Source organism: Pseudorasbora parva, chromosome 6 (genome assembly GCF_024679245.1).
Source record: "Pseudorasbora parva isolate DD20220531a chromosome 6, ASM2467924v1, whole genome shotgun sequence".
NCBI lineage: Eukaryota > Metazoa > Chordata > Actinopteri > Cypriniformes > Gobionidae > Pseudorasbora > Pseudorasbora parva.
This window is the reverse complement of record NC_090177.1, coordinates 962,501-982,500: the sequence shown is the minus strand read 5'-3', so window position 1 is coordinate 982,500 and position 20,000 is coordinate 962,501. Positions and strand designations below refer to the sequence as shown.

General features: G+C 44.9%; 2 protein-coding genes across 4 annotated transcripts in view; both read left to right on the top strand.

Annotated features, from left to right (window-relative positions):
• Positions 1 to 1,300: 1,300 nt before the first annotated feature.
• On the top strand, positions 1,301 to 9,789 carry eif4e2rs1 (eukaryotic translation initiation factor 4E family member 2 related sequence 1). Its single transcript, XM_067445423.1, has 7 exons — positions 1,301 to 1,491; positions 1,774 to 1,876; positions 4,355 to 4,489; positions 5,258 to 5,362; positions 8,780 to 8,932; positions 9,004 to 9,140; positions 9,531 to 9,789. Exons 1-7 carry the CDS (start codon positions 1,475 to 1,477, stop codon positions 9,568 to 9,570), a joined length of 690 nt encoding a protein of 229 aa, XP_067301524.1. The 5' UTR covers positions 1,301 to 1,474; the 3' UTR covers positions 9,571 to 9,789.
• Positions 9,790 to 10,145: 356 nt separating this feature from the next.
• Positions 10,146 to 20,000, top strand: part of cntrob (centrobin, centrosomal BRCA2 interacting protein) — a 33,398-nt gene continuing 23,543 nt past the window's right edge. For 2 of the 3 annotated variants that reach the window (XM_067445359.1, XM_067445357.1), the window contains exons 1-2: positions 10,146 to 10,356; positions 10,954 to 11,139. In XM_067445359.1, the coding sequence (XP_067301460.1) occupies positions 10,313 to 10,356; positions 10,954 to 11,139 (230 nt within the window). In that variant the 5' untranslated portion in view covers positions 10,146 to 10,312. Of the gene's footprint in view, positions 10,357 to 10,399; positions 10,745 to 10,953; positions 11,140 to 20,000 lie in introns of those variants that run through there. The other variant, XM_067445358.1, reaches the window with a different exon arrangement.

Below are 20,000 nucleotides of genomic sequence, written 5' to 3'. Positions count from 1 at the left end.
GTTGCTAGGGCACTCTGTTTAGTTGCTAGGGAGTGGCTTGCAAGCGGCCAATGGTGATATTTTAAAGGTATGCATGATATAAACCAACCGCAATCCATTTATGACATTCAGATTTGAAAATATCCCTCTTTGGGTTTTGGTTGCTAGGGTGCTTGACAGTGGTTGCCAGGGTGTGGTTAGAAAGTGTTGAAGGTGATTCGTGATTGGCTGTTTGCTGCCCACCCTTATGCAGAGCTGGATAAACTACACAAATTCATTACTGGAGTAAAGCACTGCTGGTCAAATATTACTCCATTACGAGTGAAAGTTGTAAAAACAGATTTTTACTGCAGTAAAAGTTCAGAAGTATTTGTTTTCTAAAGTACTTAAGTATCAAAAGTAAATGTCCTTCTTTATGTCGCCGCATTATTGTATTATAGTTGTCTAAATGCACATTATGCCATCATGGTTTAAGCCAGTCAGTGACGCTCCATCTGACACACTAGCAGACGACTAACTTAAACTCATTTAAATACTTGTAGAAAAGTTACAAAGCTGCTGTCACTTTAAGGCCGAATGCACGGATCCAATACACTGATACACATCTGATATTCTCACACTGTTCACCTTCACTGAAGACAGAATCAACTTTGTTTATGTGAATCCTCCACTAAATGAGCATTTGGACATCCGTCTTCTTCCATTTTGCTCTAAACTATAAATCAGTGTTTAATAAATGCTGTGAAATCATTGAACTTCACGAGACTCTACAAGAGTGATTCCTGAAAGGCTTTCTGCAAAAACCCAAACACCTTTTAAAGAAGAAAAAAGTCATCACTGACTTTCAAAGCTGCGACAGAAACGACTTTCCACTTCGAGGACCTTGATAGAAATGTAGTGGAGTAAAGAGGACGATATTTGTCTTTCAGATGGAGTGAAGTTAAAGTCAGAAGATTACAGAAAAAATAATACTCCAGTAAAGCACAGAGACTCAAACAGTGAACTTCAGTACAGGACTCGAGGAAATGAGCTGAGAGTGGAAGTCTATGGAACTTGTTGCTAGGGGGTTCTAAATGGTTGCTAAGGCATGGCTTAGTATGTTCGCAATGATCGCAATGAGATAGTGATTGGTTGCCTGAGTAAATTGAACCCACCCCCTTCTCTGTGACGCTAGAGTTCAATATAAAATCCTTTTGGAAGTTACCATAGTAGATAAAACACGTGTTGAAGTCTCTGGGGCAACTTTGGGCAGCCTTTGCCCCCATTGTGAGGCATGACAGTAAAACGCGTTCCGTTTGTTTGTTCTCTCTCGGACGCCGTATGACTTCCGCGCATGCGCAGTGACACCGTTGGCTTCAGTGTAGCATGCTGTTGAGTTTCTTCTGCGCTGTTTGAATTAACGACACTAGCTTCTGATAGTATTATATTAATATTATTATCATAACTATAATCCCGCAGATATACAGCAGCGCTGACAGGAGGAAGACGGAGCGGGATGAATCAGTTTGAGCAGTGAGTTAACGTTAGCGGCTAACGGCTAATTCAATATAAACACACTCACCAGTTTACTGACATAATATGAACAGCTTTAGTTTATAAAATAATAATACTAATAAAAGTAAACCAATGGTGAACGTGTTTTATATGTATATATGATTATACATAATACATATTTGGTTATATTTTAAATGTGTGTCTAAATAGGCTTTTAAACACTATTATTTAGTATTATTAAAGTATTGTTTACTATTATTAGCTGATTAGCGGTATGATGAGTTTATTAATTGTTTGTAGGTTATTAAAGGAGGAAGACTGTGGTGAGCAGGACGAGATGAAGGACAGCAACGAGACGGACGGAGGATCGATAAACAACAACAACAACAACATCAGACGCAAGGTCTCACACACACACACACACACACACACACACACACACACACAAAGCCCCTAAACCTACCCATCACACACTCACACACACAGCCCCTAAACCTACCCATCACACACACACACACACACACACACACACAGCCCCTAAACCTACCCATCACACACACACACACACACACACACACACACACACACAACCTCTAAACCTACCCATCACACACACACACACACACACAGCCCCTAAACCCACCCATCACACACTCACACGCACACACACACACACACACACACACACACACACACACACACACACACACACACACACACACACACACACACACACACACACACAGCCCCTAAACCTACCCATCACACACACACACACACACACACACACACACACACAGCCCCTAAACCCACCCATCACACACACACACAGCCCATAAACCTACCCATCACACACTCACACACACAAACACACACACACACAGCCCCTAAACCCACCCATCACACACTCACACACACACACACACACACACACAGCCCATAAACCTACCCATCACACACTCACACACACACAGACACACACACACACAGCCCCTAAACCTACCCATCACACACACACACACACACACACACACACACACACACACACACACACACACACACACACAGCCCCTAAACCTACCCATCACACACACACACACACACACACACACACACACACACAGCCCCTAAACCTACCCATCACACACTCACACACACACACACAGCCCCTAAACCTACCCATCACACACACACACACACATTGGCCCTCATTTATCAATCTTGCGTAGAAACGGGTGTATATGTTGGCGTAAGATTATGCTTACACTCCTCTCACCGCCTGATTTATGAAGCTGTGCGCACCTCTGCAATCCAGGTGTACGCAATACTTGCCCTTGATAAATTCGGCGGCTGAAAACGATCGTCATTAGAATAACACGCCCCTATATATTCAAGTCTCCGCCTCCCTCACACCCTCATTTTACGTCATGGACAAACAGAAGACGGCAAAGAAGCGAAACTTCTCCGACGTGGAGATCGGGCGCGCTCAATCATCTCACTAGTCCACTAGTCAGGGCACTGATTAGGAAATAAGTCAATGGGCTGACTCCCTGATCAGTGCTCTGACTACTGGACTAGTGAGATGATTGAGATGCGCCCATCAAGACCATCACCAGGGAAGTGAAAAAAAAACAACGAAATTGTTTTATTTGGGAGTTTAAAGCAGTTTAAAGCTGTTTGGATGATAAATTACCATCACAATGCATTATTTTACAGCACGTTTTGAAACAATTAGCATTTAATTTCGTATCACGGCACATGTAGGCTATTGGGGTGTACGACAGTGATGATGATGGGATGTGGAGTAAGATTCATTCACATTAATAATTACATGATGATTTGTAAGATTCTTATTCTTATTATTATGATTATTATTCTTAATGACGCTTGTTATTCAGAAGAAGAGTGTCGTTTTTATTGATTTTATTATTATTTAAAAGAAGAATGTAATTTTTATTATTTTGTCAGTCTGAATTATTTTAGTCCCAGTCCGTGCGCAGCTGCTGGGCCAGGCGGGCATGAACCGTCAGGTAAAGCGCACAGGCTCGCGACTGGAGGAATACATATGCCTACAAATCAAACGCTTTGGTAAAGTCACACAAATTAAACATTGACGTTCATTTTGCACAAAAATAAACACTGAATGTTGTTGTTGTGGTTTTTAACAGTGGGTCATATAGCATATCTTGTCAGTGCGTTTTGTGGCGTTAGGAATTGCTTTTCTGCGCATTTTCCCACTAACTCAAACGTGCGTACACCGCCTCCTGAGCTGGCGTAGGATTTGAGCGTGCCGTACGCCAACGTCCATATTGATAAATCTCAAAGTCACCTTGGGTTTGGGTGTACGCAAGGTGTACGCTGGAAATTTGGTGTACGCACTTTTGATAAATGAGGGCCATTGTGTGTGAAAAATATTTAAATATAAACTTGTTTTGGCCGATTGATAAGCTTTTTTAACTAGTGAGGACATTTGTCACAAATATTGCCAAACAAGGAACACACACACACACACACAGTCAAACACGCTCACTCACACACACACACAAACTCACACTCTTGTCACACAGGATCGATAAACAACAACAACATCAGATCTCTTGCACACAAACACACTCACACACACACACACACACACTCATGCTCTCACACACATACTTGTGCTCACACAAACACACTTGCACAAACTCACACATACTCATGCTTACACTCACACAACCTCACGCACGCACGCACACACACACACAAACAAACTTACTCACACACACTCGCACACAAATCTAACACACACTGACTCTCACTCTCGCGCACACACACTCACTCACTCACTCTCACACACACACTCATGAGGAGTGAGGTTAACGCGGTGTGTGTGTGTGTGCAGACGGTGACTCCGGCTCCAGGTGAGCACCCGCTCCAGTATAACTACACCTTCTGGTACTCGCGCCGGACGCCCAGCAGACCCGCCAACACTCAGAGCTACGAGCAGAACATCCGGCAGATGGGCACCGTGGCCTCGGTCTGTGTGTGTGTGTGTGTGTGTGCGCGTGTGTGTGTGCGTGTGCGTGTGTGAGAGAGAGAGAGTGTGTGTGTGTGTGTGGGAGTGAGTGTGTCAGAGTGTGTGTGAGTGTGTCAGTGAGTGTATGTGTGTGTGAGAGTGAGTGACCGTGTGTGTGTGTGAGAGAGTGAGTGAGTGTGTGTGTTTGTGTGTGAGAGAGAGAGTGTGTGTGTGTGTGTGTGTGTGTGTGTGGGAGTGAGTGTGTCAGAGTGTGTGTGAGTGTGTCAGTGAGTGTATGTGTGTGAGAGTGTGTATGAGAGTGAGTGACCGTGAGTGTGTGTGTGTGAGAGAGTGAGTGTGTGTGTGTGTGAGAGAGAGAGAGAGAGAGAGTGTGTGTGTGTGTGTGTGTGTGTGTGGGAGTGAGTGTGTCAGAGTATGTGTGTGTGTCAGTGAGAGTGTGTATGAGAGTGAGTGACCGTGAGTGTGTGTGTGTGAGAGTGTGTCTGTGAGTGTGTGTGTGAGTGAGTGACCGTGAGTGTGTGTGTGAGAGAGGGAGTGTGTGTGTGTGTGTGTGTGTGTGTGAGAGTGAGTGACCGTGAATGTGTGTGTGAGAGAGTAAGTGTGTATGTGTGAGAGAGAGAGTGTGTGTGTGTGTGAGAGTGAGCGACCGTGAGTGTGTGTGTGTGTGTGTGTGTGTGTGTGTGTGTGTGAGGGAGAGGGAGAGGGAGAGGGAGAGTGTGTGGTGTGAGTGTGAGTGTGTGTGACCGTGTTGTGTGTTCGCTCGTTCAGGTGGAGCAGTTCTGGAAGTTCTACAGTCACCTGGTGCGGCCCGGAGACCTGACGGGACACAGCGACTTCCACCTGTTCAAGGAGGGCATCAAACCCATGTGGGAGGTGAGTGTGTGTGAGCGAGCGAGTGTGTGTGTGTGGCCGAGCGAGCGAGTGTGTGTGTGTGTGTGTGTGTGTGTGAACGAGCGAGTGTGTGTGTGTGTGTGTGTGTGAGCGAGCGAGTGTGTGTGTGAGCGAGTGTGTGTGTATGTGTGCGAGCGAGTGTGTGTGCGAGCGAGGGAGTGTGTGTGTGGCCGAGCGAGCTGTGCGTATGAGTGTGTGAGCGAGTGTGTGTGCGAGCGAGTGTGTGTGTGGCCGAGCGAGCTGTGCGTATGAGTGTGCGAGCGAGCGAGTGTGGCCGAGCGAGTGTGTGTGTGTGTGTGTGTGTGTGTGTGTGAACGAGCAAGTGTGTGTGTGTGTGTGTAAGCGAGTGTGTGTGTGTGTAAGCGAGTGTGTGTGTATGTGTGCGAGCGAGTGTGTGTGTGTGTGTGAACGAGCAAGTGTGTGTGAGCGAGCGAGTGTGTGTGTAAGCGAGTGTGTGTGTATGTGTGCGAGCGAGCGAGCGAGTGTGTGTGTGTGTGGCCGAGTGAGCTGTGCGTATGAGTGTGTGAGCGAGCGAGTGTGTGACCGATACTGCTTATCGATCCGGTACTTTAACGGTATTCTTACGGTAATTTATCGGTACTTTTTGAGATTTTTTATATATATATATATATATGTGTATATACACACACACACACACACACGCAATTAACAAAAAACGCAGCCTACACAGTGCTTTCATTTCAGGAAGAATTCTAGTAATCAAATGTAAAATAACACTGCATAGTTTATCATAGATAGGATAAATTAATGCTTATTAAAGCTGAAGTTATTCATTCTGGAGCTGTGAGTGATTTGCTCTCTTCATTTGGTTGGTTAATTCGCAGTAATCCGTCCTCGTGTGTTTACACCGCTGCCTCTTTAAAGGGGTACTTCAGCGCTGGGAAAATGGATCTGTATTTAAACTGGGTCATCAATGTAGTAGAAATGTGAAATTATTTTTTAATTTGGTGTCTTCTAGACTGAGAAAAGACAGAAAATGTATTTTTGTCTCATGAGGAAGAAAGACTGCAATTCCCAGAATGCTTCGCTGCCCTGTGATTCCCAAAGCCACCGCTACTGGATTACAGAGACTGAGTTCCTACAATTAAATACTGAACGTGTGTGTTCAATATAACGATCGAGTCGCCGCGTGAGTTTCACAGCAGACTCAGTTACATTTAACGTCATACATGAGCTGATGAGCTCTCGTGATGAGAGCTGAGGTAATCGCGACCACACTCGCGGCATACATTCACAACGCCAGTTCAGTCTGGCGCGTTTTCAGTTCATGCCTTTGCAAGCTTAACTTTCATAGAAATTAATTTGAGAAGTTAAAACACATTGCTTAGCATCCGTTTAAATGAGTGCCTGTAGCTGAGCTGAGCTGTGAGTGTGATCTCCATCCCCACGCACGAGTTGAAAACATGAGGAAATGGCTCCCTCTGCTGGCTGGAGTCTTTAGCCTTTGGGCAAACATTCCAAAGATGACGCAAATATCGTCAATTTGCATCAACAGAGGAATTTTTTCAGAAATAAAATGCATAAATCTCTCGTCTCAGGGGGATATGAGGGGGGAAAGCACGATCATTTGAATATACTCCAGGGTTTCTACTGATACAAAGCCATATGCTAATCGCTGAAGTAACCCGTTAAGACAGACGTGCAGATCTAGGCGACTGATAATAGGCAGATGACCTACACTTTCTCTCGACTATATCCATAATAACAACTTCCATTTTAGACACACACTGTGTTTAAGAGACTCTCCAAGCCGGTCATTTTGACAGATATTTGAGTACATTTGATCGTTTAGACGCGAGTGTGAAACCGAAAGTAATTTGCTCGTCTCGTTGCGGCTGTTTTAGAGCACGCTGACTTGGGAACAATCTCTTGCGCACATTTTTGTGCTTTTAATCGCTCTTTTTATTATTAAACGCGTCCCACAATTTACCAACAGTAGCTAGACTGTATTTTACAACAATCACTGATCGTGCTGATTCATTGCGTTTGAGTTATAGGGAGAAATGACAGCGTAGGCTACTGCTGCAAACGGAATTAAGCTAGACATAAATATTAGTATTATAATCTTCGAATCTTCTCTGGAAGCCAAAATCTAGAATAAAAGCAGACTATCACAGATCTAAAGTGTAACCAGGCTATGTTTGAATGTTTAGTTCTGTCCTCGGCTGTCGTTTGCGTCTCTCTCTCTCTCTCTCTCTCTCTCTCACACACACACACACTCACACTCACACTCTCTCTCTCTCTCTCACACACACTCGAGGAACAGCTCTTTCTCTCTCATTCTCTCTCTCTCACACACACACTCTCTCTCTCCCTCTCTTTCTCACACACACACACTCTCTCTCTCTCTCTCTCTCTCGCTCTCTCTCTCTCTCTCTCTGCGGTAAATAACTCACTGATTTCAGGTCATTTTGTTGCCCCAATTAATCATTTGTTAAATGGCGGTATATTTGTATTTAACCCTTAAATGCAGGACTGATAGAGCTCTACCTGTCGCGGTAATATATAAAACTCCTGATGTTAGAGTAACACTTACAGAAGAATAAAATAAAGTGTATTTCGTGACCTTTTGGAGCTTGTAAGGGTTCAGTTTAAGCAGATATTTTATCCCATCATCATCTGTCCTCATCAGAGCTCATTCAGCATCTGCTCATCTCATGCATATTCTCCAAACTCATTATCAATGTCTTCAAAATCAATATTTCACTCACCGACAGCTTCATGAGCACATCCATCATCAGAGACATTGACACCAATATGAATGTTTTCAGTACTTGCTCTGCAATTCTCAGCCATTTTAACATTTGCAGATTATAGTTATCAGATTTTATAGTTTTGTTTTCTGCCTGCGGTGACTATGAGTGTAATGTCACTTCATTGTGTATCCGACATCGCCATCTTGTGGAATAAAGGTGAATTGCAGTTATTTTGCCAATATAGATTAATTTATTAATGTGCCAAAAAATATATATACGTACGATTGTACACACCCCGTTAGCAACCCTATACTATTTTGACAAAAACAGGCATTTATTTTTTTTTTCTTGTTATATTGTTTAAAATGGATTGATTCAGGAATACTAAGAAGGTTGATGTCTAACTTAAAAAAATGAATGAGAAGGAGGAAGATAGCGAATGACGTCGCTAACAACCCGAGGTATGCATTTAAGGGTTAATGCAAATGGAATCTAAAGTTATTCCAGTAAAAAAAAAATTCTGCAAGAGGACACACCCACTTTTCATTTGATGCTTACACCATCGCTCTCCCAGATTCAGTTTACGGAAGTTTACACACAGTATCGTTAGACACACATTTCTCTCTGCCTGAGACTGAATGATCTAAGCGCATCATTTCCTGTTGATGTGTGATGTCATCAGGACGAGGCCAATAAGAACGGAGGGAAGTGGATCATCCGGCTGAGGAAGGGCCTGGCCTCGCGCTTCTGGGAGAACATCATACTGGCCATGCTGGGAGAGCAGTTCATGGTGGGAGAGGAGATCTGTGGAGCAGTGGTGTCCATACGCTTCCAGGTGTGTGTGTGTGTGTGTGTGTGTGGTGTCACACATGATCCTACTGTTCTGATGTGTGTGTGTGTGTGCAGGAGGACATTCTGTCCATCTGGAATAAAACAGCCCATGATCAGGTGACGACGTCACGGATACGAGACACACTGCGGCGTGTGCTGAACCTCCCACCCAACACCATCATGGAGTACAAGACACACAACGACAGTCTTAAGTGCGTCTCACACACACACACACACACACACACACACACACACACAAGTTTCAAGTACGTCTTGAAACTGTTGTTTTAAGTGCCAGCATATAGTGACCCCTGGCTACTATTCAAGTGTTCTTTTACATTATTTTAACTCCTGCAGTTATTGCCTTGTTGCCCTTTCCATTTTTTATATATTATAAATATTATTTCTTCTTTGCCTTTCTTTGCTTACTGCACTTTGCACTTTATTGTGAAGCACTTTGGTGTGGCTCAGCCATCTGTAAATGTGCTATAGAAATAAAATTGACTTTGACGTCACACACACACACACACACACACACACACACACACACACACACACACACACTGAAGAGTCTCTGAGCCTTTTTCCTCTTGTTTTCTCAGGGATAATTCCAGCTTCCGGAACACAAAGATCACTCTGTGAAAACGGGAAATAACTTTCATATGGACACTTTACCTTTTACACCACGAGCCAGCTGCGCTTCAGACGGACAGGGAGTGTGTGTGTGTGTGAGAGAGAGACGTGTGTGTGTGTGTGTAATGATGGCATGTTGTCTGAATCATTCCATCAGTGTCTGAGGCGGTGTGGATGGTCATCTGAACTCTCTGAAATATAGTTTTAAATAAAGGCGTTTGATGGAGATCTGTTGCAGTGAATGATGTTCTTACAGCACAAACATTCTTATATCAGGACACATTTACACATTTATTTACAAGTAGAATCGCTCTCATTCCGTCTTTTTATTATTTATCTATTGAATGATGTTTTAAACACTTTTAAAACGCCGAAAAACATGTTTCCCTCAGGAAGAGGAAACTATTCCTCATGTTTTCCTTTAATAAAGAGTTTTGCTCACATATTCCGAGTTCTTCTTTTACTCTTTTTGCATTTGTGTCATATCTCCTTCCCAAGTTTACTGAAAACTCAGATATATCACCGTTTGTTTATATTTGAATGAGATGGATTGATTGACGGATGAATATTGTTTCAATGCTCGTTGACAATTTGCTTTTTGTGAGTCGCTTTGGGGAAATGTTAATTAATGTAAATAAAACACTTTTATAAGTATATAATGTAATATAATTGTAATTTTGTGTGGATTCTCCTTGTATTTTGTTGTGAGGAAAAGACCGCGGCTTGTTGATGACGTGTTTCCGCTTATGTCATGGCGCGATTTGAAGCGGGGAAGCAGCGCGAGACGCACGAACGGTAAACAACTACTCAAACTCTACTTAAACTATTCAAACTCTACTTAAACTATTCAAACTCTACTTAAACTATAGTCAAACTCTGTAATCTTGCGAGGTCAGTGTGTCCCGCCCGCGAGCTCGGCGCGTTTATTCGCGCGTCTGTTCATCATATGCGGTGCTTTATTCAGTCAGATCAGATTAAACGGATTTAATAATTTAACACGAGCGGGATACTAAGAAAACACTTCCTTTATGCCGTTTATTCCACAGATATGTATACATATCTATGGTTTATTCGCTGTCCGACATTTTTCAGCGTATAAGTTTGATTGACGGCGCGCGACTGCTGCTGTTGCTATGGAAACGGAGGATCTCATCGGGCTTTCAAAATGAGTCGATCATGTGAAGTATTGATAATCTCTGTCATATGATGAATATCAGTTATTAAGAGTTAAAGGAAATGCGTGATTAACATTATTTAGGTGTTAAATCATCATGATCTCTGTGTGTGTGTGTGTGTGTGCAGTGAGATGTCTGTGAGCCAAGCTGATGAATGATGATGGTGATGTTCCTGCTCTTCATCATGATGTGTGTGTGTGTGTGTGTGTGTGTGCAGTGAGATGTCTGTGAGCCGAGCTGATGATGATGTTCCTGCTCTTCATCACTCCTCTCTTCCGGCTCTCCCTCGCTCATGGCCTTCCTCTCCTTCCTCCGCGATCTCTTCATCTCGTCAGGTCACCGCCCACCTCTACAGCTCATTACAGCACAGCCGAGAGCAGGAGGGCAAAGGTCACGCAGCCAGGTAGGCGTCTGTCTGTCTGTCTGCCTCACTGTCTGTCTGTCTCTCTGTCTGTCTGTGTGTTTGTCTCTGTCTGTCTGTGTGTCTGTCTATTTGTGTCTGTCTGTCTCTCTGTCTCAGTCTGTCTTTCTTTCAATCTGTCTGTCTGTCTGAGTGTCTGTCTGAGTGTCTGTCTGTCTGTCTGTCTGAGTGTCTATCTGTCTGAGTGTCTGTCTGTTTGAGTGTCTGTCTGTCTGTCTGTCTGAGTGTCTGTCTTTGTCTCTCTGTCCGTCCGTCTGTCTGTCTGTCTGTCTGAGTGTCTGTCTTTGTCTGGCTGTCTGTCTGTCTGTTTGAGTGTCTGTCTGTCTGAGTGTCTGTCTTTGTCTGTCTGTCTGTCTGTCTGAGTGTCTGTCTGTCTGTTTGAGTGTCTGTCTGTCTGAGTGTCTGTCTGTCTGTCTGTCTGTCTGTCTGAGTGTCTGTCTGTCTCAGTCTGTCTGTCTTTCAATCTGTCTGTCTGTGTGAGTGTCTGTCTGTCTGTCTGAGTGTCTGTCTGTCTGAGTGTCTGTCTGTTTGAGTGTCTGTCTGTCTGAGTGTCTGTCTGTCTGAGTGTCTGTCTTTGTCTCTGTCCGTCTGTCTGTCTGTCTGTCTGTTTGAGTGTCTGTCTGAGTGTCTGTCTGTTTGAGTGTCTGTCTTTGTCTGTCTGTCTGTCTGAGTGTCTGTCTTTGTCTGTCTGTCCTTCTGTCTGAGTGTCTGTCTGTCTCTCTGTCTGTCTGAGTGTCTGTCCGTCTGTCTGTCTGTCTGTCTGAGTGTCTGTCTTTGTCTGTCTGTCTGAGTGTCTGTCTGTCTGTCTTTCCGTCTGTCTGTCCGTCTGTCTGTCTGAGTGTCTGTCTGTCTGTCTGAGTGTCTGTCTGTCTGAGTGTCTATCTGTCTGAGTGTCTGTCTGTCTGTTTGAGTGTCTGTCTGTCTGTCTGAGTGTCTGTCTTTGTCTCTGTCCGTCTGTCTGTCTTTGTCTGTCTGTCTGTCTGTCTGTCTGTTTGAGTGTCTGTCTGTCTGAGTGTCTGTCTTTGTCTGTCTGTCTGTCTGTCTGTTTGAGTGTCTGTCTGTCTGTCTGTCTGAGTGTCTGTCTATCTGAGTGTCTGTCTGTCTGTCTGTCTGTCTGAGTGTCTGTCTTTGTCTGTCTGAGTGTCTGTCTGTCTGTCTGAGTGTCTGTCTGTCTGAGTGTCTGTCTTTGTCTGTCTGTCCGTCCGTCTGTCTGTCCGTCTGTCTGAGTGTCTGTCTGTATGAGTGTCTGTCTTTGTCTGTCTGTCCGTCTTTGTCTGTCTGTCTGTCTGTCTGTCTGAGTGTCTGTCTTTGTCTGTCTGTCTGTCTGAGTGTCTGTCTGTCTGTCTGTCTGAGTGTCTGTCTGTCTCAGTCTGTCTGTCTTTCAATCTGTCTGTCTGTCTGAGTGTCTGTCTGAGTGTCTGTCTGTCTATCTGAGTGTCTGTCTGTCTGTCTGAGTGTCTGTCTGTCTGTCTGTCTGAGTGTCTATCTGTCTGAGTGTCTGTCTGTCTGAGTGTCTGTCTGTCTGTTTGAGTGTGTGTCTGTCTGTCTGTCTGAGTGTCTGTCTGTCTGAGTGTCTGTCTTTGTCTCTGTCCGTCTGTCTGTCTGTCTGTTTGAGTGTCTGTCTGTCTGAGTGTCTGTCTTTGTCTGTCTGTCCGTCTGTCTGTCTGTCTGTCTGAGTGTCTGTCTGTCTGTCTGTCTGTCTGTCTGAGTGTCTGTCTGTCTGAGTGTCTGTCTGTATGAGTGTCTGTCTTTGTCTGTCTGTCCGTCTTTGTCTGTCTGTCTGTCTTTGTCTGTCTGAGTGTCTGTCTGTCTTTGTCTGTCTGTCTGTCTGTCCGTCTGTCTGTCTGTCTGTCTGAGTGTCTGTCTTTGTCTGTCTGTCTGAGTGTCTGTCTTTGTCTGTCTGTCTGTCTGTCTGTCTGAGTGTCTGTCTGTCCGTCTGTCTGTCTGTCTGTCTGAGTGTCCGTCTGTTTGAGTGTCTGTCTTTGTCTGTCTGTCTGTCTGTCTGAGTGTCTGTCTGAGTGTCTGTCTTTGTCTGTCTGTCTGTCCGTCTGTCTGAGTGTCTGTCTGTCTCTCTGTCTGTCTGTCTTTCTGAGTGTCTGTCCATCTGTCTGTCTGTCTGTCTGAGTGTCTGTCTTTGTCTGTCTGTCTTTCTGAGTGTCTGTCCGTCTGTCTGTCCGTCTGTCTGTCTGAGTGTCGGTCTTTGTCTGTCTGTCTGTCTGTCTGTCTGAGTGTCTGTCTGTCTGTCTTTCCGTCTCTCTGTCTGAGTGTCTGTCTGTCTGTCTCACCTGTCTGTCTGTCTCAGTCTGTCTGTCTTTCAATCTGTATGTCTGTCTGTCTGAGTGTCTGTCTGTCTGTCTGTCTGTCTGTCTGAGTGTCTGTCTTTCTGTCTGTCTGAGTGTCTGTCTGTCTGAGTGTCTATCTGTCTGAGTGTCTGTCTGTCTGTTTGAGTGTCTGTCTGAGTGTCTGTCTTTGTCTCTGTCCGTCTGTCTGTCTTTGTCTGTCTGTCTGTCTGTCTGTCTGTCTGTTTGAGTGTCTGTCTGCCTGTCTGTCTGTCTGAGTGTCTGTCTGAGTGTCTGTCTGTCTGTCTGACTGTCTGTCTTTGTCTGTCTGAGTGTCTGTCTGTCTGTCTGTCTGAGTGTCTGTCTTTGTCTGTCTGTCCGTCTGTCTGTCTGTCTGTCTGAGTGTCTGTCTGTCTGTCTGAGTGTCTGTCTGTCTGTTTGAGTGTCTGTCTGTCTGTTTGAGTGTCTGTCTGTCTGAGTGTCTGTCTTTGTCTGTCTGTCCGTCCGTCTGTCTGTCCGTCTGTCTGAGTGTCTGTCTGTCGAGTGTCTGTCTTTGTCTGTCTGTCTGTCTTTGTCTGTCTGTCTGAGTGTCTGTCTTTGTCTGTCTGTCCGTCTGTCTGTCTGTCTGTCTGAGTGTCTGTCTGTCTGAATCTGTCTTTGTCTGTCTGTCTGTCTGTCTGAGTGTCTGTCTGTCAGTCTGAGTGTCTGTCTGTCTGTCTGTCCATCTGTCTGTCTATCTGTCTGTCTGTCTGTGAGTGTCTGAGTGTCTGTCTCTGTCTGTCTGTCTGAGTGTCTGTCTTTGTCTGTCTGTCTGTCCGTCTGTCTGTCTGTCTGTCTGAGTGTCTGTCTGTCTGAGTGTCTGTCTGAGTGTCTGTCTTTGTCTGGCTGTCTGTCTGTCTGTTTGAGTGTCTGTCTGTCTGAGTGTCTGTCTTTGTCTGTCTGTCTGTCTGAGTGTCTGTCTGTCTGTTTGAGTGTCTGTCTGTCTGAGTGTCTGTCTGTCTGTCTGTCTGAGTGTCTGTCTGTCTCAGTCTGTCTGTCTTTCAATCTGTCTGTCTGTCTGAGTGTCTGTCTGTCTGTCTGTCTGTCTGAGTGTCTGTCTGTCTGAGTGTCAGTCTGTCTGTCTGAGTGTCTGTCTGTCTGAGTGTCTGTCTGTTTGAGTGTCTGTCTGTCTGAGTGTCTGTCTTTGTCTCTGTCCGTCTGTCTGTCTGTCTGTCTGTTTGAGTGTCTGTCTGTCTGAGTGTCTGTCTGTTTGAGTGTCTGTCTTTGTCTGTCTGTCTGTCTGTCTGAGTGTCTGTCGAGTGTCTGTCTGTCTCTCTGTCTGTCTGAGTGTCTGTCCGTCTGTCTGTCTGTCTGAGTGTCTGTCTTTGTCTGTCTGTCTGTCTGAGTGTCTGTCTGTCTGTCTTTCCGTCTGTCTGTCCGTCTGTCTGTCTGAGTGTCTGTCTGTCTGAGTGTCTGAGTGTCTGTCTGTCTCTGTCTGTCTGTCTTTCAATCTGTCTGTCTGTCTGTCTGTCTGTCTGAGTGTCTGTCTGTCTGTCTGAGTGTCTGTCTGTCTGTCTGAGTGTCTGTCTGTCTGAGTGTCTATCTGTCTGAGTGTCTGTCTGTCTGTTTGAGTGTCTGTCTGTCTGTCTGAGTGTCTGTCTTTGTCTCTGTCCGTCTGTCTGTCTTTGTCTGTCTGTTTGAGTGTCTGTCTTTGTCTGTCTGTCTGTCTGTCTGTTTGAGTGTCTGTCTGTCTGTCTGAGTGTCTGTCTATCTGAGTGTCTGTCTGTCTGTCTGAGTGTCTGTCTTTGTCTGTCTGAGTGTCTGTCTGTCTGAGTGTCTGTCTGTCTGAGTGTCTGTCTTTGTCTGTCTGTCCGTCTTTGTCTTTCAATCTGTCTGTCTGTCTGAGTGTCTGTCTGAGTGTCTGTCTGTCTATCTGAGTGTCTGTCTGAGTGTCTGTCTGTCTGTCTGTCTGAGTGTCTGTCTGTCTGAGTGTCTGTCTGTCTGTTTGAGTGTGTGTCTGTCTGTCTGTCTGAGTGTCTGTCTGTCTGAGTGTCTGTCTTTGTCTCTGTCCGTCTGTCTGTCTGTCTGTTTGAGTGTCTGTCTGTCTGAGTGTCTGTCTTTGTCTGTCTGTCCGTCTGTCTGTCCGTCTGTCTGTCCGTCTGTCTGTCTGTCTGAGTGTCTGTCTGTATGAGTGTCTGTCTTTGTCTGTCTGTCCGTCTTTGTCTGTCTGTCTGTCTGTCTGTCTTTGTCTGTCTGAGTGTCTGTCTGTCTGTCTGTCTGTCTCTGTCTGTCCGTCTGTCTGTCTGTCTGTCTGAGTGTCTGTCTTTGTCTGTCTGTCTGAGTGTCTGTCTTTGTCTGTCTGTCTGTCTGTCTGTCTGTCTGAGTGTCTGTCTGTCTGAGTGTCTGTCTGTCTGAGTGTCTGTTTTTTTCTGTCTGAGTGTCTGTCTGTTTGAGTGTCTGTCTTTGTCTGTCTGTCTGTCTGTCTGAGTGTCTGTCTGAGTGTCTGTCTTTGTCTGTCTGTCTGTCCGTCTGTCTGAGTGTCTGTCTGTCTCTCAGTCTGTCTGTCTGTCTGAGTGTCTGTCTTTGTCTGTCTGTCTTTCTGAGTGTCTGTCCGTCTGTCTGTCTGAGTGTCGGTCTTTGTCTGTCTGTCTGTCTGTCTGTCTGAGTGTTTGTCTGTCTGTCTTTCCGTCTGTCTGTCTGAGTGTCTGTCTGTCTGTCTCACCTGTCTGTCTGTCTCAGTCTGTCTGTCTTTCAATCTGTCTGTCTGTCTGAGTGTCTGTCTGTCTGTCTGTCTGAGTGTCTGTCTTTCTGTCTGTCTGAGTGTCTGTCTGTCTGAGTGTCTATCTGTCTGAGTGTCTGTCTGTCTGTTTGAGTGTCTGTCTGAGTGTCTGTCTTTGTCTCTGTCCGTCTGTCTGTCTTTGTCTGTCTGTCTGTCTGTCTGTCTGTCTGTTTGAGTGTCTGTCTGCCTGTCTGTCTGTCTGAGTGTCTGTCTGAGTGTCTGTCTTTGTCTGTCTGTCTGTCTGTCTGAGTGTCTGTCTTTGTCTGTCTGTCTGTCTGTCTGTCTGAGTGTCTGTCTGTCTGAGTGTCTGTCTGTCTGAGTGTCTGTTTTTTTCTGTCTGAGTGTCTGTCTGTTTGAGTGTCTATCTTTGTCTGTCTGTCTGTCTGTCTGAGTGTCTGTCTGAGTGTCTGTCTTTGTCTGTCTGTCTGTCTGTCTGTCCGTCTGTCTGATTGTCTGTCTGTCTCTCAGTCTGTCTGTCTGTCTGAGTGTCTGTCTTTGTCCGTCTGTCTTTCTGAGTGTCTGTCCGTCCGTCTGTCTGTCTGAGTGTCGGTCTTTGTCTGTCTGTCTGTCTGTCTGTCTGTCTGTCTGAGTGTTTGTCTGTCTGTCTTTCCGTCTGTCTGTCTGAGTGTCTGTCTGTCTGTCTCACCTGTCTGTCTGTCTCAGTCTGTCTGTCTTTCAATCTGTCTGTCTGTCTGAGTGTCTGTCTGTCTGTCTGTCTGAGTGTCTGTCTTTCTGTCTGTCTGAGTGTCTGTCTGTCTGTCTGTTTGAGTGTCTGTCTGTCTGTCTGAGTGTCTGTCTGTCTGTCTGTCTGTTTGAGTGTCTGTCTGAGTGTCTGTCTTTGTCTCTGTCCGTCTGTCTGTCTCTGTCTGTTTGAGTGTCTGTCTGCCTGTCTGTCTGTCTGTCTGTCTGAGTGTCTGTCTGTCTGTCTGACTGTCTGTCTTTGTCTGTCTGAGTGTCTGTCTGTCTGTCTGTCTGAGTGTCTGTCTTTGTCTGTCTGTCCGTCTGTCTGTCTGTCTGAGTGTCTGTCTGTCTGTCTGTCTGTCTGTCTGAGTGTCTGTCTGTCTGTTTGAGTGTCTGTCTGTCTGAGTGTCTGTCTTTGTCTGTCTGTCCGTCCGTCTGTCTGTCCGTCTGTCTGAGTGTCTGTCTGTCGAGTGTCTGTCTTTGTCTGTCTGTCTGAGTGTCTGTCTTTGTCTGTCTGTCCGTCTGTCTGTCTGTCTGTCTGAGTGTCTGTCTGTCAGTCTGAGTGTCTGTCTGTCTGTCTGTCCATCTGTCTGTCTATCTGTCTGTCTGTCTGTGAGTGTCTGTCTGTCTGAGTGTCTGTCTCTGTCTGTCTGTCTGAGTGTCTGTCTTTGTCTGTCTGTCCGTCTGTCTGTCTGTCTGTCTGTCTGAGTGTCTGTCTGTCTGAGTGTCTGTCTTTGTCTGTCTGTCTGAGTGTCTGTCTGTCTGTTTGAGTGTCTGTCTGTCTGTCTGAGTGTCTGTCTGTCTGTCTGTCTGTGTGTCTGTCTGTCTGAGTGTCTGTCTGTCTGAGTGTCTGTCTTTGTCTGTCTGTCTGTTTGTCTGTCTGCCTGCCTGCCTGTCTGAGTGTCTGTCTGAGTGTCTGTCTTTGTCTGTCTGTCTGTCTGTCTGAGTGTCTGTCTTTGTCTGTCTGTCCGTCTGTCTGTCTGTCTAAGTGTCTGTCTGTCTGAGTGTCTGTCTTTGTCTGTCTGTCCGTCTGTCTGTCTGTCTAAGTGTCTGTCTGTCTGAGTGTCTGTCTTTGTCTGTCTGAGTGTCTGTCTTTGTCTGTCTGAGTGTCTGTCTTTGTCTGTCTGAGTGTCTGTCTTTGTCTGTCTGAGTGTCTGTCTGTTAGGGCTGGGCGATAAATCGATTTTATGGATTAATTCGAGTTTTTAGTTTACGACGATTTTTGTGAATGAAAATCGGTTTTCTCTTTAAAATCCGCCGACGCTCCCCTCTGGGCTCCCGTAATGGCTCAGCACTCCCCGCGCGCGTTTGCCACAGAGGTACACACAAACAACAAGGATAGCTTCAACATACAGTGTCATTCGTAATTAGTTCAGTTTTTCACAGAATAGTTAACAATACCCCGCTGCAAAGTGTGTTTGAAGTCTGAACGGAACCGCGCTAGGCGCTATACTCATTTAAAGCTGCGCTGACACGAACGCAGCGCGAGCTCACACACGGGCCAATCTCGTGACAGACACGATACACAGCGCTGGTGATCCAGTGAGAGACCGTTTAAATCAACACACCATCGCTACTGTGATCTAGTGGAAGCGGTCGGCGCAGAATTCTGTTATAAACCACAGATATCAGCTCTAACAGAGCTGTGCGAAGGTCAGGGGTTTCAGTCACAAATCACCAACATTCACCATGATTTACTGTAGTAAAACCACATGGATTTAATGTTGTTGTTGTCATTATTTATCTCAGGATTCGTACAACCTTTTGAGATCGAAATTCCAGCACTTTCCAATGGTTTTCAAGAGCTTCACACTTATTTCCAGCACTTCAAAGCTCTAGATATCCGACTGTAATGTTATTTTTAATGTGATGGTTTGTAAAACTAAAAGTTTAAAGGGGGTCTTGTGAAAGAAATAGTGGAATGTTTTTTTTAGTTTATTTTTTTAAAAATGTGTAATCCATTTTGTAGCATTTTTATTTTAAAAAAGATATGAAATGCCCACCACTATAACCAGCAGAAGAGCACTTATTGATTTATTAGCGATTTCCACTCCCTAATGTATGGAGAAAAGTACGAAGTCACAGTCTCAGGAAAAACTAAACTTTTCTTCAAATTGTGACTAAATTACAGTAAAGTAAAGAGCTCCTTTAATAATCACTGAAGCTGTCGATCAGTTCAGTGTGAGACTATTGAAGAACAATGCTAATCTATATTTAATAAGAGCATAACATTTAAATTTTCCCTATACTTTTTTTGCACATTACTGTTGTTAATAAAAGTTAATTTTATCTGCATATCAATTCATAAACCTTTGATATGTATACTGTATATTGCAAACGATATGGTGCCCATTTATACTGTGGAATAGTCGGGGGTTATTCACATGCTGAAAGTTTGGCACCCCAGGTGACACTTCTACCAAGCCGCAAATATTTAATTTTACCTAAACAAAATAAAGTTAAAACTTGTTTTGAACAATTTCTTTGTCATCTGCAGATTGATTTTAAGTAGGAGGGGGGAAAAATCGTTTTAAATCGTAAATCGAATTTTTAGTGAAAAAATTGGGATTTTTTTGGGGGGCCATATCGCCCAGCCCTACTGTCTGTCTGTTTGAGTGTCTGTCTGTTTGAGTGTCTGTCTGTCTGAGTGTCTGTCTGAGTGTCTGTCTCTCTGTCTGTCTGTCCGTCTGTCTGTCTGTCTGTTTTGAGTGTCTGTCTTTGTCTGTCTGTCTGTCCATCGGTCTGTCTGTCTGTCTGAGTGTCTGTCTGTCCGTCTGTCTGAGTGTCTGTCTGTCCATCGGTCTGTCTGTCTGTCTGAGTGTCTGTCTGTCCGTCTGTCTGAGTGTCTGTCTGTCAGTGTGAGTTTCTGAGTGTCTGTCTTTGTCTGTCTGTCAGTCTGAGTGTCTGTCTGTCTGAGTGTCTGTCTTTGTCTGTCTGTCTGAGTGTCTCTCTGAGTGTCTGTCTTTGTCTGTCTGTCTGTCCGTCTGTCTGAGTGTCTGTCTGTCTTTCTGTCTGTCTGTCTGTCTTTGTCTGTCCGTCTGTCTGTCTGTCTAAGTGTCTGTCTGTCTGAGTGTCTGTCTTTGTCTGTCTGAGTGTCTGTCTGTCTGTTTGAGTGTCTGTGTGTC